Source organism: Apus apus, chromosome 13, assembly GCF_020740795.1.
Source record: "Apus apus isolate bApuApu2 chromosome 13, bApuApu2.pri.cur, whole genome shotgun sequence".
In the NCBI taxonomy this organism is placed as follows: Eukaryota; Metazoa; Chordata; class Aves; order Apodiformes; family Apodidae; genus Apus; species Apus apus.
Genome location: NC_067294.1, coordinates 18397387 through 18416052, shown reverse-complemented (window position 1 = coordinate 18416052; position 18666 = coordinate 18397387). Strand labels below are relative to the sequence as shown.

Sequence of the window (18666 nt, the reverse complement as noted above, 5' to 3'; positions counted from 1 at the left end):
CCTTCTTTGCTTTGAGAGCTTCTGCTTCCTGCTCAGAAGAGCTGCTGCTCCCTCCCGAGCTGGGCAGAGCTGGTGGTGCCTTCTGAGGACCTCGATGGTGGCCAAGGCTGGGCTTGTCACCCCCTCTCAGCTCAGCTGCCAGCTCCCCTGTGCAGGTGCTGCTGGTCTTGCCTTTTGAAAGTCATTCTGAAGATGAGTGTAAGAACATGGGAGGGGGGGGGAGGAGAGAGGGGCAGGGGTGGTGGGGCTGGGGACCTGCATTCCCAGCAGGCTGGGCTGTGTTCCAGAATGTACCAGCTTTAGTATATTAAAGGCCATTTTTTCCCTGTCTGCTGCTGATCAGTGTCTTCTCACCTCTGCCCTCCCTCAAGTCCACTTCATCCCAGCTTGTATTTACCTCCCTCAGACCTGCTGTGACTCATTTCCCTCCACAGCTCTGAGTCACATCCTGCGTGCCAGGCTTTCCATGGCTCCATCTCGCTCCCCCTTCTCTTTTCTGTGTACATGGATGAGCTCCTTGCTCTTGCCCTTCTCTGTACTCATAAGAAATTCCCGACCCTGGGAAGGCTGCCGTGCGTTTCGCCTGCTCTTTCTAATACATCTAGAACAAATCCTGTAGTGCTTTGCTGCTGTTTTAATTCCTTAATCTTAGGCTGCTGACAGCTTCATTGCCTCGGGTCTTTCCGCTTCAATTCAGATTATAATCCCCATTGAAGATGCTATTGAAATGATATATAGCCAGGCAGACACAGCTGTCCTTGGAGGTTTGACCCTTTTAACTTGGCAATCCTTTGACTTCAGCAAAAGGCTGGAGCTGGAGAGGCCACTTTCATTCCAGCCACGTCCCCGCCGCTGCTCAGACTGCAGCACGTGGCTCTGGCTGAATGGGAGAGAGGAGAGGCTGGTGCCTCTGTGCCCTCCGGGGTGTGCAGGGGCTGCTGCCGCCCTTCCCTGCGCATTAAAAGTTTAGGACGTTCCAGAGAAGATGGAGCAGCAGCCATTTTAGCCCAACCACCAGCTCTGCAGACACCCAGACCCCCACTGCTCCTGCCTGAATCCTGTTTGTGCCCCTGGGGAAGGGGCCTGGGCTGCTCCTGCGCCTTCACTCCTCACCTTGCAGCTGGTGGCTGCTGCCCTGCTTCCCCCCATGGAGCATCCCAACCATTCCTGTCCACCCCGGAGCACCCAAGGGGGGAGGTGTGACATGGGCAGCCCCCAGAAAACCTTCCCAGGGAGATGGTGGGCATCGTGCAGCCTGTCCCAGTGTCCTTGCCTGCGGATCTCCATCCTGGGAGAGGGAAAGGAAATCCCTCCCCAGCATGGTGGGAATCTCATCTATGAGATTCCTCTTTGGTAAGAAGCCTGTGACCCCCAGGCTCCATCCCGAGGCCATCTGCACCCCCAGTGACCCCCAGGCTCCATCTGCACCCCTGGGCTGAAGCCCCAGTGTCCCTGCACTGGGGAGCTCAGCTCCATCTCAGCGCTTGCTGGGAGCACTGGGGTGTGAGGCAGCAGATTCAAGCTCCTGCTGGATTCCCAGCAGCAGGAGCTGCCTCTAGCCAAGGATGAAAAGCTGGTTTCATGGGAGGAAATAATATTTAGAGAAGAAAGGGATAACATTCCCTGCTTCCACCCCACCTTAACCCTTTGCTCCCATCAAGGTTTAGTGCTGCTGTGGGGTGTTAACCCTTCGCTTACTGCCCCCATCACTGCAGCACTGGTTCTCCATGGTTTTCCATGGTTCTCCAGAGTTCTCTGTGGCAGCTCTTTAGTGCTCTCCACCTCCGTGCTGGGTTGTGAGGCTCCTGCATGTGCCCTGCTGGGTCAGGGTTTGGGGTTCTGAGGGGGAGGTCCCAGCTCTGCTCCCTGCTTCCCAGCCCAGCAAGGGGCCCAAGTGTTCTAAGCCTGCTGATTCCCACTTCACTCTTGCCAAAAGGGGATGCAGCTCTTCCATAGGTGAAAACTGGGATCTGGTGGAGTAAGGAGGGACTTTTCTCGTGGTTTCCATGTTCAGGCTGGGGGCATACTGCCTGGACTCACTGTGGAAGTGCTTGGAGGTGCCTGAAGCCAGCTTGGTGCTTGTTCTCAGGGCCTGGGCAGAAGGTCCAAGGCTCTGCCCTGCCTGCAAAGCAGCTCCTCACAGCTCAGGGGACCTGGGGGAAGGATCTCCCAGTACAGCAGACCCACCTGCACCCCCTCTGTGCCAGCGAAGCTGGGAGCCTGAGCTGGGCTCCTGTGGCTCCATCCTGTTCCATGGTGGCCATGTTTGGAGAAGCACTCTGGTGTCACAGCAGACAGAGAAACACAAACCTATCTTGCCCCCACTGCTGCTTCTCTCCCAGCCATCTTCTTCCTGGGCCTCATCCTGGGAAGGGGAATGTGAAGGGGGAAGAAGGAGTGAAGCCTCATGGAGGGGCTGAGCACCAGCCCCCCCTTTCTTTCAGAGGGACCTGGGGGGGCTCCTGGGCTCAACCCTGCCCTCTTCTGCTGGCCCACCCTCCCCTCACTGTCTTCAGGTCCCAGACTAGAGCAGCAGCCTGATCCAGCCCAGTATTCCCACCATCCCAGTAATATTACTGGGATCAGGGATCTGGAGAGAATCTGGAGAAGGAGTCCCAGCCTGGTCCTCTGCATTGCTTTGCCTTGGCCAGCTGAATTATGACCTCCTCCAATGACCTAACTAGCAAGAAGTTGCAGCTTTTTGGTTATTTACCCCAGTTTTACATCCCACCCTCCCAAACAGGAGGTTTAAGAGCTTGGCAGGAGCTCCTGGGCCAGAAGTCACCACTGCCCCAGTTAGGCAGCTGCTTTTCCCACTTGCCATCAAGTAAAACACCATCCATAGGTGTTACCCCAGGAGCTCTGGCTCCTGCTGCACCATGACCCTGCATGGTGGTGCCAGGAGGATGTGCCACCAAAACCCTGCTCCCCTGGGGACAGGCTGTGGGGGTCCTGGGCCTCCAATGCCCCACCAGGAGACCTTCTGTTGTGGTACCATCTCACACAACCCTGGACCCCCTCCAGCTCTATGGACACCCTGTTTACTATGTGTCACCTCAATCAGGCAACCCTTGGCCCAAGCTGTAACCTCTCCTGCTTTCCTCATGTGGTGGGACAAGGTGTCCCCAGGGGATCCCCATCTGTGCATGGGCAAAGGCCCAGCCCCTGGGTGGAGCTGGCATTTCTGCAGAAGGGATAGGGAAGGGATGGAAGGTCTGGGGAAGGGGAAGGTAGACACCCTGGGCTGGAAGTTACTTGCTTCCCATCTGGTGCTTGGATGGGAAACTTGGACACCTCATTTTAAAGAGTGGGAGGTGTTTACAGCAAAGTGGTGCTTGGCCTGGAGACCTCAGCAAGTGGGGCCACTCTCCACACACTCAGTACTTGGTGCTGAGCCAGGTCAGGCCATGGATGAGGCCAAGAGGGAGTGCTCTGGAGTGCTCCAAACTGGGAGGAAGGAGACAACCTTGGTGGTGCCCCTCATCCCTGTTGGATCTGCTGCCACATCTGGGTTGGGCTGTAGGGCTGCTGGAAGGATGGATGGCTCCTGCAGGGCTCGGTGGTGGTTCCTGAGCAAAGGGGAGGTATTTCCTTGTCACAAGCAAAGTAAAAAACCATCATCAGCCGAAGAACAAACAGCTCCGGGCTGGAGAAGGATCAGGGAGATGGGGAGGAGCTGCGGGACGTGAGGACAGGGCATCCGCGGGAGGTTTTTTCGGGGACTTGCTCTCTCCGAGCAGATTCCTGCTGTTGGCTCCGCACGCGGGCACCAGCCCGTCCCGCCCGGAGCCCGGGGCTGCTGTGCGGGGCGCTGCGGGAATACGGGCCCTGCTCGGAGAGCGTGTGATCTGCCAGGCAGCGGGGAGCCCCGCGGGCACTGCCGTGCCTTTGTTCCTCCTTCTCTTTCTTTTCCACCTTCAGATTTGTTTCCCCCTCCGCTTCCAGCCTGCTGTGCGTGCAGCGCTCCCCCCTTTCCACCCACAGTTCCTGTCTTGATTTTCCTTCCCTTCTCCAAACGTGTCCCTTAGGCTCTTTCTCCTCCCTGCCCAGATCCATACATCAGCGTTGCCTCCCCAAACTTCCTCTTCCCCCCTCCCTTGCCCCTTCTCCTTGTTTTCCCACAGACCCTCCTCACCCCACTCCTCTCCCCTTCCCTCCAGCCGCTCAGCCTCCCGTTCCCTCACTCTCCGTCTCCCTTTCTCTGACAGTTTGGGGGAAATCTGTCTGTGTCAACACACAAATTCCATTATTTATTGGCTGAGCTGAGCGAGGTCCTACACTCGTCTGTAATTGTCTGCAGATCAAAGCACTTGCTGATGGCAGCTTTGCCTTCTCGCGGCAGAACCACCCCCAGCCTCCACGCTCCCCATCCTCCCGGGGGAGCCGGGTGCGTGCGTGTCGACACCCTCCATGACTGATCTCCCAGACAGGGAGGAAAGAAGTAGGGCTGGTGGGGGAGAAAAAGAAGACCTGGGGGATCTGCAAAGCTCCCGGGGAGAAGATGAAGATGTTAGGGGTGTCCCAGGGGTCTACGCTGTCCCCAACAGGGGCTAGGGGAGGGTGGGAGGGTAGAGGTGGTTTCTGTCCTGGGAATGGGGACAGAGAAATGAAAAGGGCGATGGGGAAGCAGGACACATCCCTGCATCTGTCCAGGACTTGAAAAATTGGAATTTCTTCTCCAGAGATGCATCCCCAGAGATCCAGGATGGCTCCACAGAAGCAGATGGCTAAAAACTAGAAATGGGGACAGAGAAAAATGTGCCTTTTTCTACCTTTCCCTTCTGAAACTTCCAAGCCTTAAATCACTTTTAAAATCTCCTTTCAAAACTTCAGGCTCAGGCTCTGTGCACAATGTTCCCAAGATCAGTCACACTGGTTCCTGCTCAAGGAGAGTTGTCACCTCCTCTCCCCCACCACCTCTGCTCTTCCCCCATGCAAGCATCACACCGTCGCCCACCCTGACTTCCCTGCTCACTGACCCACTCCACCCTTCCTTCTCAGTCCTTCCCAGAGAAGAGGAGACATTCCCACAGGACATTTTAGAGGAGAGACATTCCCACAGGACATTTTAGACATTTTAGACATTTGCAGGCTTGGGCTTGCAGGAAAATCTCCCCCTCTGAAGCAGGAGTGGAGACAATGGGTTCCTAAGCTGCCAGTGAAGGATGTGTCCTACAGGGAGCCAGAACTGGCTCACCCAGAATCTGAGTGGATCTGGCCTCCCGTGTCCTGAAAAACCTCAGAAGCTGATCCTCTGGTGACCTCTTCAACACTGCATGAGTTGCTGCAGACTGGAGCTGCCCAAATCACACGTGTGTTGATCAGGTAGGAGACCCCTGATACATCCCTGCTTGGAGCAGGGCCAGTAGATCAGGTTGCTCAGGAGGATCTCCAAGGGTGGCAACTCCTGCCCCAGCCTGGTCCCTGTGCCAGAGTTTTACCACCCTCACAGAGAGGATTTTCCCCCTAATTTCCCTTCTCCAGCTCTTGCCCGTAGCTGCTCATCCTGCCCGTGTGCCTCTGAAAGGAGACTGGGCATGTTCCATGTGTTGCACCCCGGCACCCCAAGGCAGGCAGAGTGCTCCACCAGCCCTGATAAACACACCAAGAAGGCCACCACCCCCTTCAGGGCATTGGTTTTCCCACTGAGGGAATGCAGGGAGCTCTGACCTGCTGCACAGAGCTCTGTGTCTTCCAAGACCGACCCCCCAGCGCCTGACCCTGCACGAGCAACCCAGGACTGAGTTAACCAGCCGCCGGGGCCAGAGCTGCTCTCATCTTCCACCCGGAGACCCCCCTCCCACCGCGGTTGCCCTCCTGGGCTCTGCAGACTGGAACTGCTCTGGCTCTGAGCGAGCAGGGAGCAGCAAACCCACATGCACGGCTGGGCAGCCGGGAGGGGGCTGGGGGAAGGGACGCGCGGTCTGGCAGGGACAGCTTCTCTTGCAGACCCTCCTGCTGCCTGCAGCGGGCAGGAGAACAGAGCGAGGGTGGTGGCTGGGCAGGGTTTGGTGCCCGCGGGCAGCTGGTGAGGGGCCCTCCACCCTTTGTGGCTCTTCCAAGGAGGCTCGACCTGCGGCAGCTCCTGCTCCATCCCACCCTGATACCTCCGGCTGGCCTTGCCAAGGCACATCCGTGCCGACCTGCAGCACCCGGCCACCCGCCCGCCTGTGCCAAGACAGCTCAGACAGACACCCCCCCCTTCTCCTAGCTTCCAGCGTCTTCTGAAAACAAGCTTCTGGCTGCATCCTGATTCCTGAGAGAAGTGGGCTGGCAGCTGGACTCTCCTCTGGGATCATCTGCAGGACATGAAGCGGGGTGTTAGTTGGGGAGCCAGACTGTCTCCATGCCATCTCCCTCATCCTGCTCCCTACCTTCCTGTTATGCCCCCACCACCCCGCGCGAAAAAGGCTCTTTTTTGGATCCCCCACCCCTCTGCAGCACCCCCACCCAGCCTGTGCCTTTTCCTTGGGGAAACGGATCCTCGGAACAAGCCTGTGCCCCCTTTCAAGCCCTTCACTTTTCGGTTCTCTGGAATCGGTGGAGAAGGGGGGTGGGGACGGGGAGGGGAGGGCAGGAAGGGACCTCGAGGTTTGGGAAGGTGAGGAAAAAGAACAGGCTGGGACTAGCCCTTAACCTCCCGTGGGGGAGGAGGGGCAGGGGGACACGGCTCCACGCTTCCCTCCCGTTACGGGGGGGGGGGCGCCGAGGCATCGTCGAGCAAAGCCTGAAAAGGGCAGGCAGGAGCAGGCGGGGGGGCTCGGATCCTGCCGGCAGCAGGTTGCACCCCGAGGGGGGAGGATGAATATTTTAATCAAACAAAAGGGCGAGAGCCGCTCCGGGGATTTTCCCGGAACGCACTTGATCGGAGACGGGAAAGGGGGATTGAGGGGGGAACGGGGAAGGGAAATGGGAGGGGGAGAGACCCCCGAAAATCCCTGTGTAGAGTGTCGACCTCCCTTCAGATCCCCCCTGGCCTGAGCAACCCTCTGGGGGAGCCCTGAGCCGCCCTGCCCCAGCCATCCCACCCGCGGGGTCCCAGCCCCGGGCAGGGCTGGGGGGTGATGCAGGGTGGGGGGGGGGGGGGGGGGGCAAGAGCGGGGGAGATGGGGGGATGGGACAGAACCAGATCCGTGCGGGGGGGTTGACAACGACACCCAGGAGTGGTCGTGGCGTGGGAGATTGGGGAGGGGGAGGAAATGGAGCGGGCGGGATGGCCGTGACCGAGGCAGCCCGGGCTTCACTCACCGGGAGCTGTCCCGGTGCCACCCGAGCCCACCTGTAAGCCAAGTCGCCTTTCCCTCCACCCGCTCGCCCCTCGGGCCACCTCTCCCGCGCCTCTCCCTGACCGGCGAGTCCCGCGTGGGTTCCGCGGACAAACCCCCCTTCCGAAGCTCGACAAACCCCTCCAGCCCCTCTGCCTCCTGCTTCCTCCGGTCTCCCGGTCGCTCCTGGATCCTGCCTCCCACGCGGGTTCCCGTGCGGAGCTGAGGGGGGGGGTCGGGGGGTGGGGGGCGGCTGGGGCCGGCCGTTCCCTTCCCACCGGGGACCGGGAGACAGAGACAAAGGCGGTGAAATATCAGTGCACGGCTAAAGCCGCTCCGAGCCCCCCGAGCCCTTAACTAGATCGTTAGGGGATTATCCGCGCCCCGGCAGCCGCGGGGCGGCGGGAGGGGGGGCGGCCGCCCCGTCCCGGTACCGAACGCCCCCGGGAACGGCGCCGGTGGGAGGGGACGCGCGGAGCTGCCCAGGAGCGGCGCCGGCTGGAGACGGGTCTGCGGGAAGAACGGATCGGCCAGAAGAGGGACCGTGACCGGTACCGGGGCGAGGAAGGGCCGGGGGGGGACGCAGGGGGCTCCGTTTGTCTCCCTCCGGGGGCCTGTGGGGACCCGCGGCTGGGTACGCACCCGCCTCCCCCTCGCCTTCCGCAGGGGGCGGAAAGTTTGTGCCAGCGGGGGGAGCCGCGGGGAGGGAGGGCGGGCAGGTCCTTGGGTCTGCGGCCCCGAGAGCCCGTGGGGGGCTGGCATGGGGTGCCCGGTGGGAGAGCGGGATTAGAGGCGCGGGGCTGCGGGCAGGCGGGGTGCCGGGGTGGGAGCAGGCAGGGAAAGCTGGGGGTCTGGGGGGGGCGTCTCTCGGTGCCTCCGCGCGGATGGGCTCAGCTTTATCCAGGGCTATAATCCCTCCTGCTCCGGTAATTAAAAACTCCGCATTACAAGGAAAACGGTGTGCGGGGAAATGTAATCAAGTCTGGAGGGGCTTAACCATCTGGTAAAGGTTAGGACCGGCACGGCGGGGGACGCGGCTGGGGGATTTGGCAGCCGCCGCGATCCAGGCTCTTCTTAATCTACCGCGGGGACGAGCGCAGCATCTGCGGGGTAATACCGGTGCCCCGGGCAGCGATCGGTCTCACCGGAGCTCTCACCGCCGTTAACGGGACGTCCCTGGGGTCAGCCCCCTTCCCAGGTGCGTCCGGCTCCGGTCGACCCATTCCGGTGTGGCACCGGGGCCCGGCGCGCATCCCTTCCGCAGGGCCAGCAGCGAAGGGGTTAAGCGGCCGCCGGTGGTCGCGGTTCGGCCCCCCCAGATCCGCGCAGGTCTCTCCTCCGCAGCCCCCGGGAGCCACAAACTCTTTGGAAGTGCAAGGGGCGAGCAAAGGCGAGGGGTAGCTCGGCGGGTTCCCGGGAGGGCTGCGGGGCTATGGGGGCTGGGGCAGGCTCCGGGCGGGGGCAGCTCTTCCTCTTCTCCCTCCTCTTCCTCCTGCTGGCTGGGTCCCCGGCCCCGCGCCCGGCGGGCGGGCAGCTGCGCTACGCGGTGCCGGAGGAGCTGGAGCACGGAGCCTTCGTGGCCAACCTGGGCGAGGACCTGGGGCTGGACGTATCGACCCTGTCGGCTCGACGGTTCCGCATCGTGTCGCGGGCCGGGGCCAGGCAGCACCTGGAGGTGAACCTGGAGAACGGGATCCTCTTTGTGAACGAGCGGATCGACCGGGAGGAGGTGTGCGAGGCCGGGGGGACCTGCCTGCTCCACCTGCAGCTCCTTGTCGAGAGCCCGCTGGAGCTCTACCGTGTGGAGGTGGAGGTGCTGGACATCAACGACCACGCGCCCACCTTTCCCTGGCAAGAGTACGTGCTGGAGGTGGCCGAGTCCGCGGTGCTGGGTGCCCGCTTCCCTCTGGAGAGCGCTCAGGATCCCGACGTGGGCACCAACTCGGTGCACACCTACCGGCTCAGCCCCAACAGCTTCTTCTCCCTTGAGGTGCAGACACGCAGTGACTCCAGCAAGTTTGCCGAGCTGGTTCTGGAGCGCGCCCTGGACCGCGAGCAGCAGCGGGCGCACCGGGTGCTGCTCACCGCTCTCGACGGGGGTGTCCCCCCGCGCTCGGGGACAGCTCACATCCTTGTCACGGTGCTGGACGCCAACGACAACGTGCCGGCCTTCGACCAGCCCTCGTACGGCATCAGCCTTCCTGAGGATGCCCCAGCTGGCACCCTGGTCATCCAGCTGAATGCCACTGACCTGGATGAGGGCTCCAACGGGGAGATCGAGTACTCCTTCAGCGGGCACGCGCCACCGCGTGTCCGGGAGCTCTTCCACATAGAGCCCCGGAGCGGGCAGGTGCTGCTGAAGGGCTCTCTGGACTATGAGCGAGCAAGTCTCCATGAGCTCTACGTGCAAGCCAAGGACCGTGGGCCCTCGGCTGTGGCCGTGCACTGCCGGGTGCTTGTGCATCTCCTTGATGTGAATGACAATGCGCCGGAGGTGACCCTCACCTCTGTATCTACTCCTGTGCTGGAGGATGCCCCACCAGGCACTGTCATCGCTGTCATCAGTGTTCTGGATCGGGACTCTGGGGACAACGGGCGGGTGAGCTGCGAGGTCAGCCCCGATGTGCCCTTTGAGCTCCGCTCCTCCTTCCGCAACTACTACACCCTGGTGACCACGCAACCACTGGACCGGGAGGTCGTGCCCGAGTACAACGTCAGCATCACAGCACGGGACATGGGCTCCCCTGCCCTGCTGACCCACAGCACCCTCACTGTCCCTGTGTCCGATGTCAATGACAACGCCCCGCGCTTCCTCCAGCCCTCCTACAGCGTCTACGTGATGGAGAACAATGCACCAGGTGCCTCCATCTGCTCTGTCAGCGCCTCGGACCCCGACTGCCAACAAAACGCCTACCTGTCCTACTCGATCGCTGACGGGCACATCCATGGCATGCCCGTGGGCACCTACGTGTCTATCAACTCGGACAGCGGGCACATGTACGCCCTGCGCTCCCTCGATTACGAGCAGATCCGCAGCTTCCAGATCCAGGTGCAAGCACAGGACGCTGGTTTCCCCCCCCCTCAGTGCCAATGTCACCGTCCACATCTTCGTGCTGGACCAGAATGACAACGCTCCGGTCATCGTTTCCCCCACGCCTCGCAACGGCTCCGTGGCCACCGAGCTGGTGCCGCGATCAGCCAGGCCTGGCTACCTCGTGGGCACGGTGTCTGCGGTGGATGCAGACGCAGGGCTGAACTCCCGCCTCTCCTACCAGCTCCTCCAGGCCACTGACTTCACCCTCTTCAGCGTGGGACCAGACACGGGGGAGCTGCGCACCCTGCGCTCCTTCCTGGAGCAGGATGCGACCCGGCAGCAGCTGGTGGTGCTGGTGCGGGATGGAGGGCAACCAGCCCTCTCTGCCTCTGTCTCCCTCCTGCTTTCCGTGGTGGAGACCATGCCTCAGACTCTCTCTGACTTCAGCGAGTTCAGCCTCCCCCCAGAGGCCTCTTCATCCTCCCCACTCACCCTCTACCTCCTTGTCTCCCTGGGCTCCATCTCCTTCACCTTCCTCCTCGCCATCCTCATCCTCACAGCCATTCGGTGCCGTGGAGAGCGGCGCTCCCGCCAAGGGGACGGCTGCTCGGCACCCCGCTGCCACTGCTGCCCTGGCTCCAGACCCTCCTCTGATGGCCTGAAGACGTCCAACCTGACAGTGCAGCCCCCTGCAGGGACCACGGCTGCCACCTGCCTCGACGTGCCAGGGGGCGGCCCCCCGGGCTACTGCTACAAGGTCTGCCTCGGTCCTGAGTCTGCCCAGAGTGACTTTATGTTCCTCAAACCCTGCAGCCCCCCCCGGAATAATGAGAAGGACCCCGGGAAGCGGTCCCAGCCCGGCCAGCATCTTCAGGTCTCCAAGCAGGTAACTCTGTGCCCAGTGGTGCTTACTGGTGCTCCATGGGTCCCCCTCAGTCCCCTCCCTCAGCCTCTGTCGTGGGAGAAACCAGGCGTGGCTTTTCCCAGAGGATAACCGGTGCCTTTGATCAGTGCAGGAATTAGGAGGCAGTCAGGCAGTGGGAAACTTCACTGAGCTTCCTGGTGGGTCTAATTACCAGGGAAGTGTCAGGCTCAGCTGAAGCGAGAGGAAATCCCTTCTTGCTGCCTTTTGCACCCACTAGAGGCAACAGAGATGCTCCGATGCCCCCATGCCCTGGAAGAATGGGATGGTGGGGGTGGCATCTCCTTCTTGTGGGTGAGCAATTCACACTGGGAAAGCCTGAGCTGTCTGGGGACCTGCAGTGTCCCTCCACTGCCTTGGGGCTGGTCCTGGCCCTGCTCCTGTCCCCAGGTCTGGCACCCAGACCTGGGCTCTGTGCCACACTAGGCTGCACGGGCAGGGAGGGAACGGGGTCGTCAGGGCAGGATTTTGCTGTCAACATTTGTTAGGTAGTGAAATGAGGAACATCTAATTTTCCCGATGAAAGACTCTTTCCGAAACGCGATTACAAGGATGGAGAGTGATGAGGCTTCTAATCCACTTACGTTTGACTTTTAATAAAACAGCCCTTCCAAGGAGAGCCCAGGACTCACTGCCAAGAGGCTCTCCCCACGTGTCTCCTGGCACCTCTGGACTTGCCTCTCTGATACATTAATGGGATTGTCCCCTAGTTGTCTGCAACCCTCCTGGGACACTGGGTGTGCAGCCAGTTCCTGCACCTCTCACCCTTCGGTGCCTGGGGCTGGGACTGAGTTCCCATCACACCTGCAAAACCAGCTTTTTAAAACAAAGGGATATAGGAAAAGCCCCTCTCCCTCTTGGGAAGAGGGGAGACAGAGAGCAAGCCACCAGACAACCCCAGTGTCTCAAGAACATGGGAAAGGTCTGGAAGAGAACAGGCTGCTTCAACACTGCCTCAGTTTCCCTAAAATGGGAATGTGCTGTTTGCTTCTCCACAAAAGAGATAGGATCCTGTATCCCTGGCTACTGAAGCCTTGTGCTGGCAAGGCTGGGCTGATTCCCAGAGGGTCCCAATAACCAGCCTTTCATTTCCCTGTGTTTTCCAGGTCAAGCAGCCCAACATGGACTGGCTGCCTCCGAGCACACAGAGACCTGTCCTGAAGAGGTACCAGATCCAGCACTGCTGGAACAGAGGGAGGGGTGGAAGGGAGATGTGGGGATGGGGAGGTTACCTCCAGCACAGCTTTGAACTGGTCTCTTCTCTTTAGCTCCCAGAGCCTGGAGGACATGGGGGAAATCCGCAGAGCCCTTCAGAAGGAGCACGAGAGGCTGTGCACGCTGGTGACCCCTGTATCAGGTTAGTACTGAGGCAGTGGGGTTGGGAAGGGCAGACCCTCCTGTTGTTTGGTGGCAGTGCAATGAGGGGGGACACATCCTTGCTCTTGGCAGTGGTTGTTTTTGTGGGGTGGGAGGGGTGCTCAAGGGAGGTTGGTGGCACATGGCCCCAGGCTTGTCCCCTGGGCCATGGATGTGACCATCCCACTGAGCTATAGATGTGACCTCCCCTAAGCCAGTCTCACACTCACCCTTTCTCCAGAGTTTCAGAAGGCTTCTGCAGGCACCAACAGCATCTGGACCCCCCAGTACAGCTCCTTGTACCCAGGCCACATCCCAGCCCTTGATTATCAGCACAACGTCTACATCCCCGGCACCCCCGCTCTGCTTTCGGGCAAGGACGGGCCCCTCTTCCTGGGCCGGGAGAACAAGAACAGCTTCTCCACCTTTGGCAAGAGGAAGAAGATGACAACTTACTGTGACATGCATGACAGTGTGGTTATCAACAACGATCTGAAATAGTGACCAGTACTGGGCCTGGCTGGCTCATGTTATTTCAGCTGCTACGTCCCCCCAGCACACAGATCCATGTCGGGACCACCCAGGACTCTGTGGGGCTGCTGAGATCGTGGCTCACCAGGGCAAGCAGGAAGGATTTCAGGAACAACAGACTGAGTACTGAAAGGGATGGGCAGATGGAGTGGGGAGAGCAGGGTGGGATTCTCCCATCTCATCCTGCAGAGCTTTGTTGGCAGCAAGTGCTGTTGGGGGGGTCTGTATGACTCGAGTTAAGCAAATCTGCCTGGAGTTTATCCCTTCCTGTGTCCCCTTAGGGTCCCACCATCTCTGTAAGCATTGTCTCCTCTTTGTCTTGTCTGGCTGTGTGAATGTACCAAGCTGCATGCCTGTATTTCTGCCCCATGGAAAATGTACCCAGACCAAGTCTGGTTCAGCCAAGCCTGACCCCGTGGACCAGGGCAGAGACCATTGCTCCATCCCTGAGATCCAGTGGGATGTGCTGCATGTCCAGAGCAACCTTTGGAATCTGGCTTCTCCAGGAAGTCAGTGCAAAACCCAGCCACTATGAGTGCTTCCCTTCAAACCCAGGACTGGAGAACCAAAGTCCAGGGCACAGCCAGGGTCCAGGACACAGTAGTCTTTGTTCAGGAGCAGGATGGGCTGGAGCACACACAGACTGGATGGCCAGAAGAGCTGTTAGCTGAAGCATCTGAGAGATGCACAAGATGAGGCCCTGCTGGGAAACTCTCTAGCCCAAGGCAACATCATCTGAAAGAATTTCCAGCCATCAGAGGGACCACAGTGCAGGTGACAATCCTCTCCCCTCCTCCTCCTGCCTTCTGGGCCATGGCTGTGATTGTCCCACTCCCGATCTCGGTTTTCCCAAGTCCTGAGCACCTGAGGGAACCCCTGCAGAGGACAGACATCTCCTGCTGTACCCTGCTTCTCTTTGAGGACTTCCAGCTGGCTCTCAGGAGCCCTCACGGGCAGGACTCCAGCCCCAGAACAGTCTCTCCCCCTGCCCTGCTCACCCTCCACCTGTCCACCCAGTCTGTCTGCTGGTGTTGCCAATCGCTCCTGTCACGGGACAGTTCATCTCCAACCCATCTGTGCAGAATGCTCTTTATAAAGTGAGTTTGTTTCACAGTGTCTGATTTGTACCAATAAATCGTATTTTAATAACTCACCCTGGGTCCTGGCTGTCCCTGAGCTGCCTGTGACAGCAGGAGCTGCTGCTCAGCTCCTGGAGCAGGGCCCTGGGCTTCAGCAGACATGCATGTCCCTCTGGCCTCCTTAGTTGCTTGAACAGCCCTGGAGAGCTCATTTTATTCACTTCACCTGACTGCTGGGGGGGGTTGAGGTGCCCTTCCCTCCCTCCCTGGACTCAGGAGCACTTTGGGGTCTTGGCCACTAGAATCCATGTGTTGGAGCTCATGGCATCACAGACTGGTTTGAGTTGGAAGGGACCTTCAAGATCATCCAGTCCCACCCCCTGCACAGGCAGGGACACCTCCCACCAGCCCAGGTTGCTCCAAGCCCCATCCAACCTGCCCTTCAACACTGCCAGGGACGGGGCAACCACAGCTTCCCTGGGCAACCTGGGCCAGGGTCTCCCCACCCTCACAGCAAAGAATTCCTTCATCAGATCTCATCTCAATCTCCTCTCCTTCAGCTTGAAACCATCCCCTGTCATCCCATCCCATCCCATCCCTCCCTGCCCTTGCCCCAAGTCCCTCCCCAGCTTTCCTGGAGCCCCTTCAGGCACTGGAAGGTGCTCTCAGGTCTCCCTGGAGCCTTCTCTTCTCCAGGCTGAACACCCCAACTCTCCCAGCCTGTCTCCAGAGCAGAGCTGCTCCAGCCCTCCCAGCATCCCTGTGCCCGTGGGATGCCACAGCTCCTTGCTCCATGCTACAGGTAGAGCAGAGACTGTGCAGGGATTTGCAATCAAGTGTGGGCATAAAGGACTTCAAACTGCCAGGGAAGAGGGGCTGGATCTGGCAGGAACAGATTGTTGTTGTTACTGTGTGTTGCCTTCTGTCGTTCATTGAAGCTTTCCCATGGATGCTCAGCACCCTCTGGAGTCACACGGATAATCTGGGGGTGTGCCTGGGAATAGGCAAGCCTGTGCCTGCTGGTGGAAGGGCCCCTGACTTGATGTGGGAAGCAGTTCATCTTTGGATGAAGTCCTGAGGTGGCCACACCATGACTGTCCTTCTCCTGCCTCCTGCTTGCTCAGTGAGAGGCCTGGGGAAGCTGTAATTCAGCTTTTGGGATTAGCCCAGGGAAGTCCTTGCCTACAAGTGAGTAACGTGCTCTTCAGTGGCAGCAGGGGGACAAGGAACACTCCAAGGGGTCCTGTGGGATTCTGGGACCCAGGAGGACTGTGCTCTGGACATGAAAGGGACCTGGCTGCTTCTGGTGACTTCAGTCCCAAGTCACAGCCTGTCTGTCAGTAGATGAAACATTATTCCCCGTTGCAATTAGATGATAGGATGAAGAATTTCATGCTGCCAACTGCATTCCTCAGTGGTCTCTGCAGAATGTTAAGGGTGATGAAAGAACCCCAAAGAGCCACTGCCTGAGACCCCTGTGCAGCACTAGCCCGTTCCCCTGCTTCAAAAGAACAAGTGAATGATGTGAAGTGATACAATATGATTAATAACAGCCTCCAGAAGTAATAAAACCATCAAATGGACCTGAGTCCCAGTGGGGTCAGCGAGCATCTCTCTCCCTCAGATTAGCTCTGGCAATACCTTCCTTGCCTTTTCAGGCCGTGCTGGTCAGGCAGCAGGATGGGACTGCAGCCCCTCTCCAGGCAGCCTGGGGGCTCAGCCACAGCCCCCCTGCAGCAGGGCCAGGCTGCTGGCTGAGGTTTAGCTCCCACACCAGAAGCACTCAGTACATGTGCTGGTATCCAGGCTCCAAAGAAATGCATGGATTCCTGGATGTGGCTTTCCAAAGGGAAGCTGATCTTAAAATTGATCCCCAAAGTCACAGGCATTTGCAAGTGGCACTTTGCATCCCTGTCTTTGGAAATTCCTGGGGTTGAGCAACCAAGCAGCCAGTTTTTGTCACCCGGCCGTGAGCTTGTCCTCCTCAGTGAATTTTGTTGGCATCTATAACCTCAACTTGATACCCAGGAAATGGGCTCCCTCTCCTCTCCATTACCCCTGGCCATCCTCAGCCCAGGAGATGAGCCAGATACACACACACCTCTGTGTCTCTTGCTGATCCCCAGGTTTGCATGTTCAGGTCAAGTCTCTTCCAAAAGGGATTTGAGGGTCAGCACAGTGCCCAGCCCAGGCCCCAACACCCCGTGTTCCCTGAGGGTCTCCTCTGGCTCAGCTGAAGGAAATCCTGCCCTGACACACAGCTCAGTTTCAATCTTTGTTCTCAAGCAACATGTTGATGAAAAGGACAATACAAAGGGACTTGCTTGAGAAGAGAGAGCACTTGCTTAAACCAAATCCAACCACATGACAATGCCTTCTTCAAAGGGCATGTCTGGTCAGAATCATCCACCGACTAGATGAGATCTCCCGCAGGGACAAAGTGTCATTAAAAATGCAAGGTCTTTGCCCTACAACCAGTTATTTTTACAACTTTTCCTGTGCTTACACTCCTGCACAGTTCCTGAGCATTAGCTGGTTTCTGTAGGCTGATAATGCACCTGGTAGCAGAGCAGCTTTGGAGACACGCTCGGCAGAAGGTCTCTGTATGCCCCTCTCGGCTGTTCCAGCTCCATCAGATCCAGAGGCAAATCTGGCTTTCAGGGATCTGTCAGCCAGCTTGAGACTTCCTTCTGCAACAGCAGGAAAGCTGCCATGTGGTGCAGCTGGCTGCAAAATGCTGCAGGCCACGCTAGGCAGGCACAGACTGCTTCTGGGCACCACGCAACCGGGAGGTTTTGTGCTCCTGCTATTGCTGAATAGACTCTTTGGATGGAAACATTACTTGTATCTCTGTAATGGCTTGAAAGCGTGTACCAGAGAGACAAAATGAACCCAGAGGTAGAAAGAAAAGAGGCCAGAAACAAAGGACCCAGGGGGGCTGGTGCTCAGCTCGGCTCTGGTCTGTCACGCATGAAGTCAAGCAGCAGCCGGTGGAGTCCCCAGGAAACCTTAGTGGGGACACAGCACCCTGTGTGCAGGTTAGTCAGGTTAGGCTGGTAGAGACACAAATACCAGTGGTGTCAGCTCCCCAGAGGGGGTGGTATGGGCAGGACAGAGCTAATGTACAGAGGGACCAGTGGGAGTCTGCACATTGACCTTGGGAGATTATAGATCCAGCCCAAAGTCTGTGGTGCTCAGTGGTTAATGACAGCCTCCAAAGACACTGGGACTCCTCTTCTCTTCTCTTCTCTTCTCTTCTCTTCTCTTCTCTTCTCTTCTCTTCTCTTCTCTTCTCTTCTCTTCTCTTCTCTTCTCTTCTCTTCTCTTCTCTTCTCTTCTCTTCTCTTCTCTTCTCTTCTCTTCTCTTCTCTTCTCTTCTCTCTTTTCTCTTCTCTTCTCTTTCTTTTTCTCTCCTCTCCTCTCCTCTCCTCTCCTCTCCTCTCCTCTCCTCTCCTCTCCTCTCCTCTCCTCTCCTCTCCTCTCCTCTCCTCTCCTCTCCTCTCCTCTCCTCTCTCCTCCTATTTTTTCTGTTTTATCTCTAGATGTTTTTATAGAAATAAATATCCTTTAGCTTTTGTCACAATAATTTAGCCCCTGCCACACTGACAAATGATGGGCATGATTGTCACATGCCAGTTTTCTCTGCTCCTTTGCACCTTTTCCTGTTTGTTTGGGGTTGTTTTGGTTTTGCTTGCCCTACTGCTCTGAAAACATCAGTTGCCAACCCCTCCTCAGAGCTGAACAGGCCTGGGCTAAGTGGAGCTTTTGCCTCCCCAGTTTGTCTAGAATGCTTTTTCAATCTAAGTGGTGGAAATGTCACTGACTCTGCAGCATTCACTCGAGTGGAATTAATGCTTCTTGTTAGTGATAATATGACTTAATCAGCTTAATTATTGTGAGACAGAAGTAGACACCTTTGTGTATTGAATAACTCATGACATGCTGGACCAAAAAGCATGAATTAAGGCTTTGAAAATAAATTAAAGATGACCTCTAGTGCAGTCTGCAATTTGACTAATGATTCGTCTCCCATGAAATGCAATGATTTACAAACCTTAACGTTGGAACAAATGCTCCATTTTTTGCCTGTTTGAAACAATGGCAGCAATTGTGATTCCAGCATTCGGAATTCCAAGTGTTCCTCCAATGCTGGGAAGCAGGGCAAACAAGCTCATGTTAAACGAATTGAAAAAGAACACATCAGTGCAGTCAGCCATCAGAAATACATCCAGAGGATCTGCAGGCATTTAGGATCAGGAATTTCTTTTAATTCACTGCTGGGAATGTCTGCAACAACAGGTGAAAAAAACAATGTGCATTTGAAGGTATGAAAAGAGGGTGAAGATTCCCAGAAGGGTCACTAGGGTCTTCACATCAAATCTGTTCATTTCAGTAACGTCTACAACAGAAAAGATCATTAAATACCTCCAGAAATGTCTTTTTCCTGCACAGAAAAGAAATCATGCAAAGGAGAGAGAT

The 18666-nt window shown here is 57.8% G+C and overlaps 1 protein-coding gene across 1 annotated transcript; it reads left to right on the top strand.

Annotated features, from left to right (window-relative positions):
* Window positions 1-8697: 8697 nt before the first annotated feature.
* Window positions 8698-14234, top strand: LOC127389886 (protocadherin-10-like). Its single transcript, XM_051630817.1, is given in 5 exon segments — window positions 8698-10338; window positions 10340-11185; window positions 12328-12386; window positions 12490-12578; window positions 12819-14234. Coding segments are annotated over 5 exon segments (2895 nt in total). The 3' UTR covers window positions 13079-14234.
* The last annotated feature ends 4432 nt before the right edge of the window (window positions 14235-18666 follow it).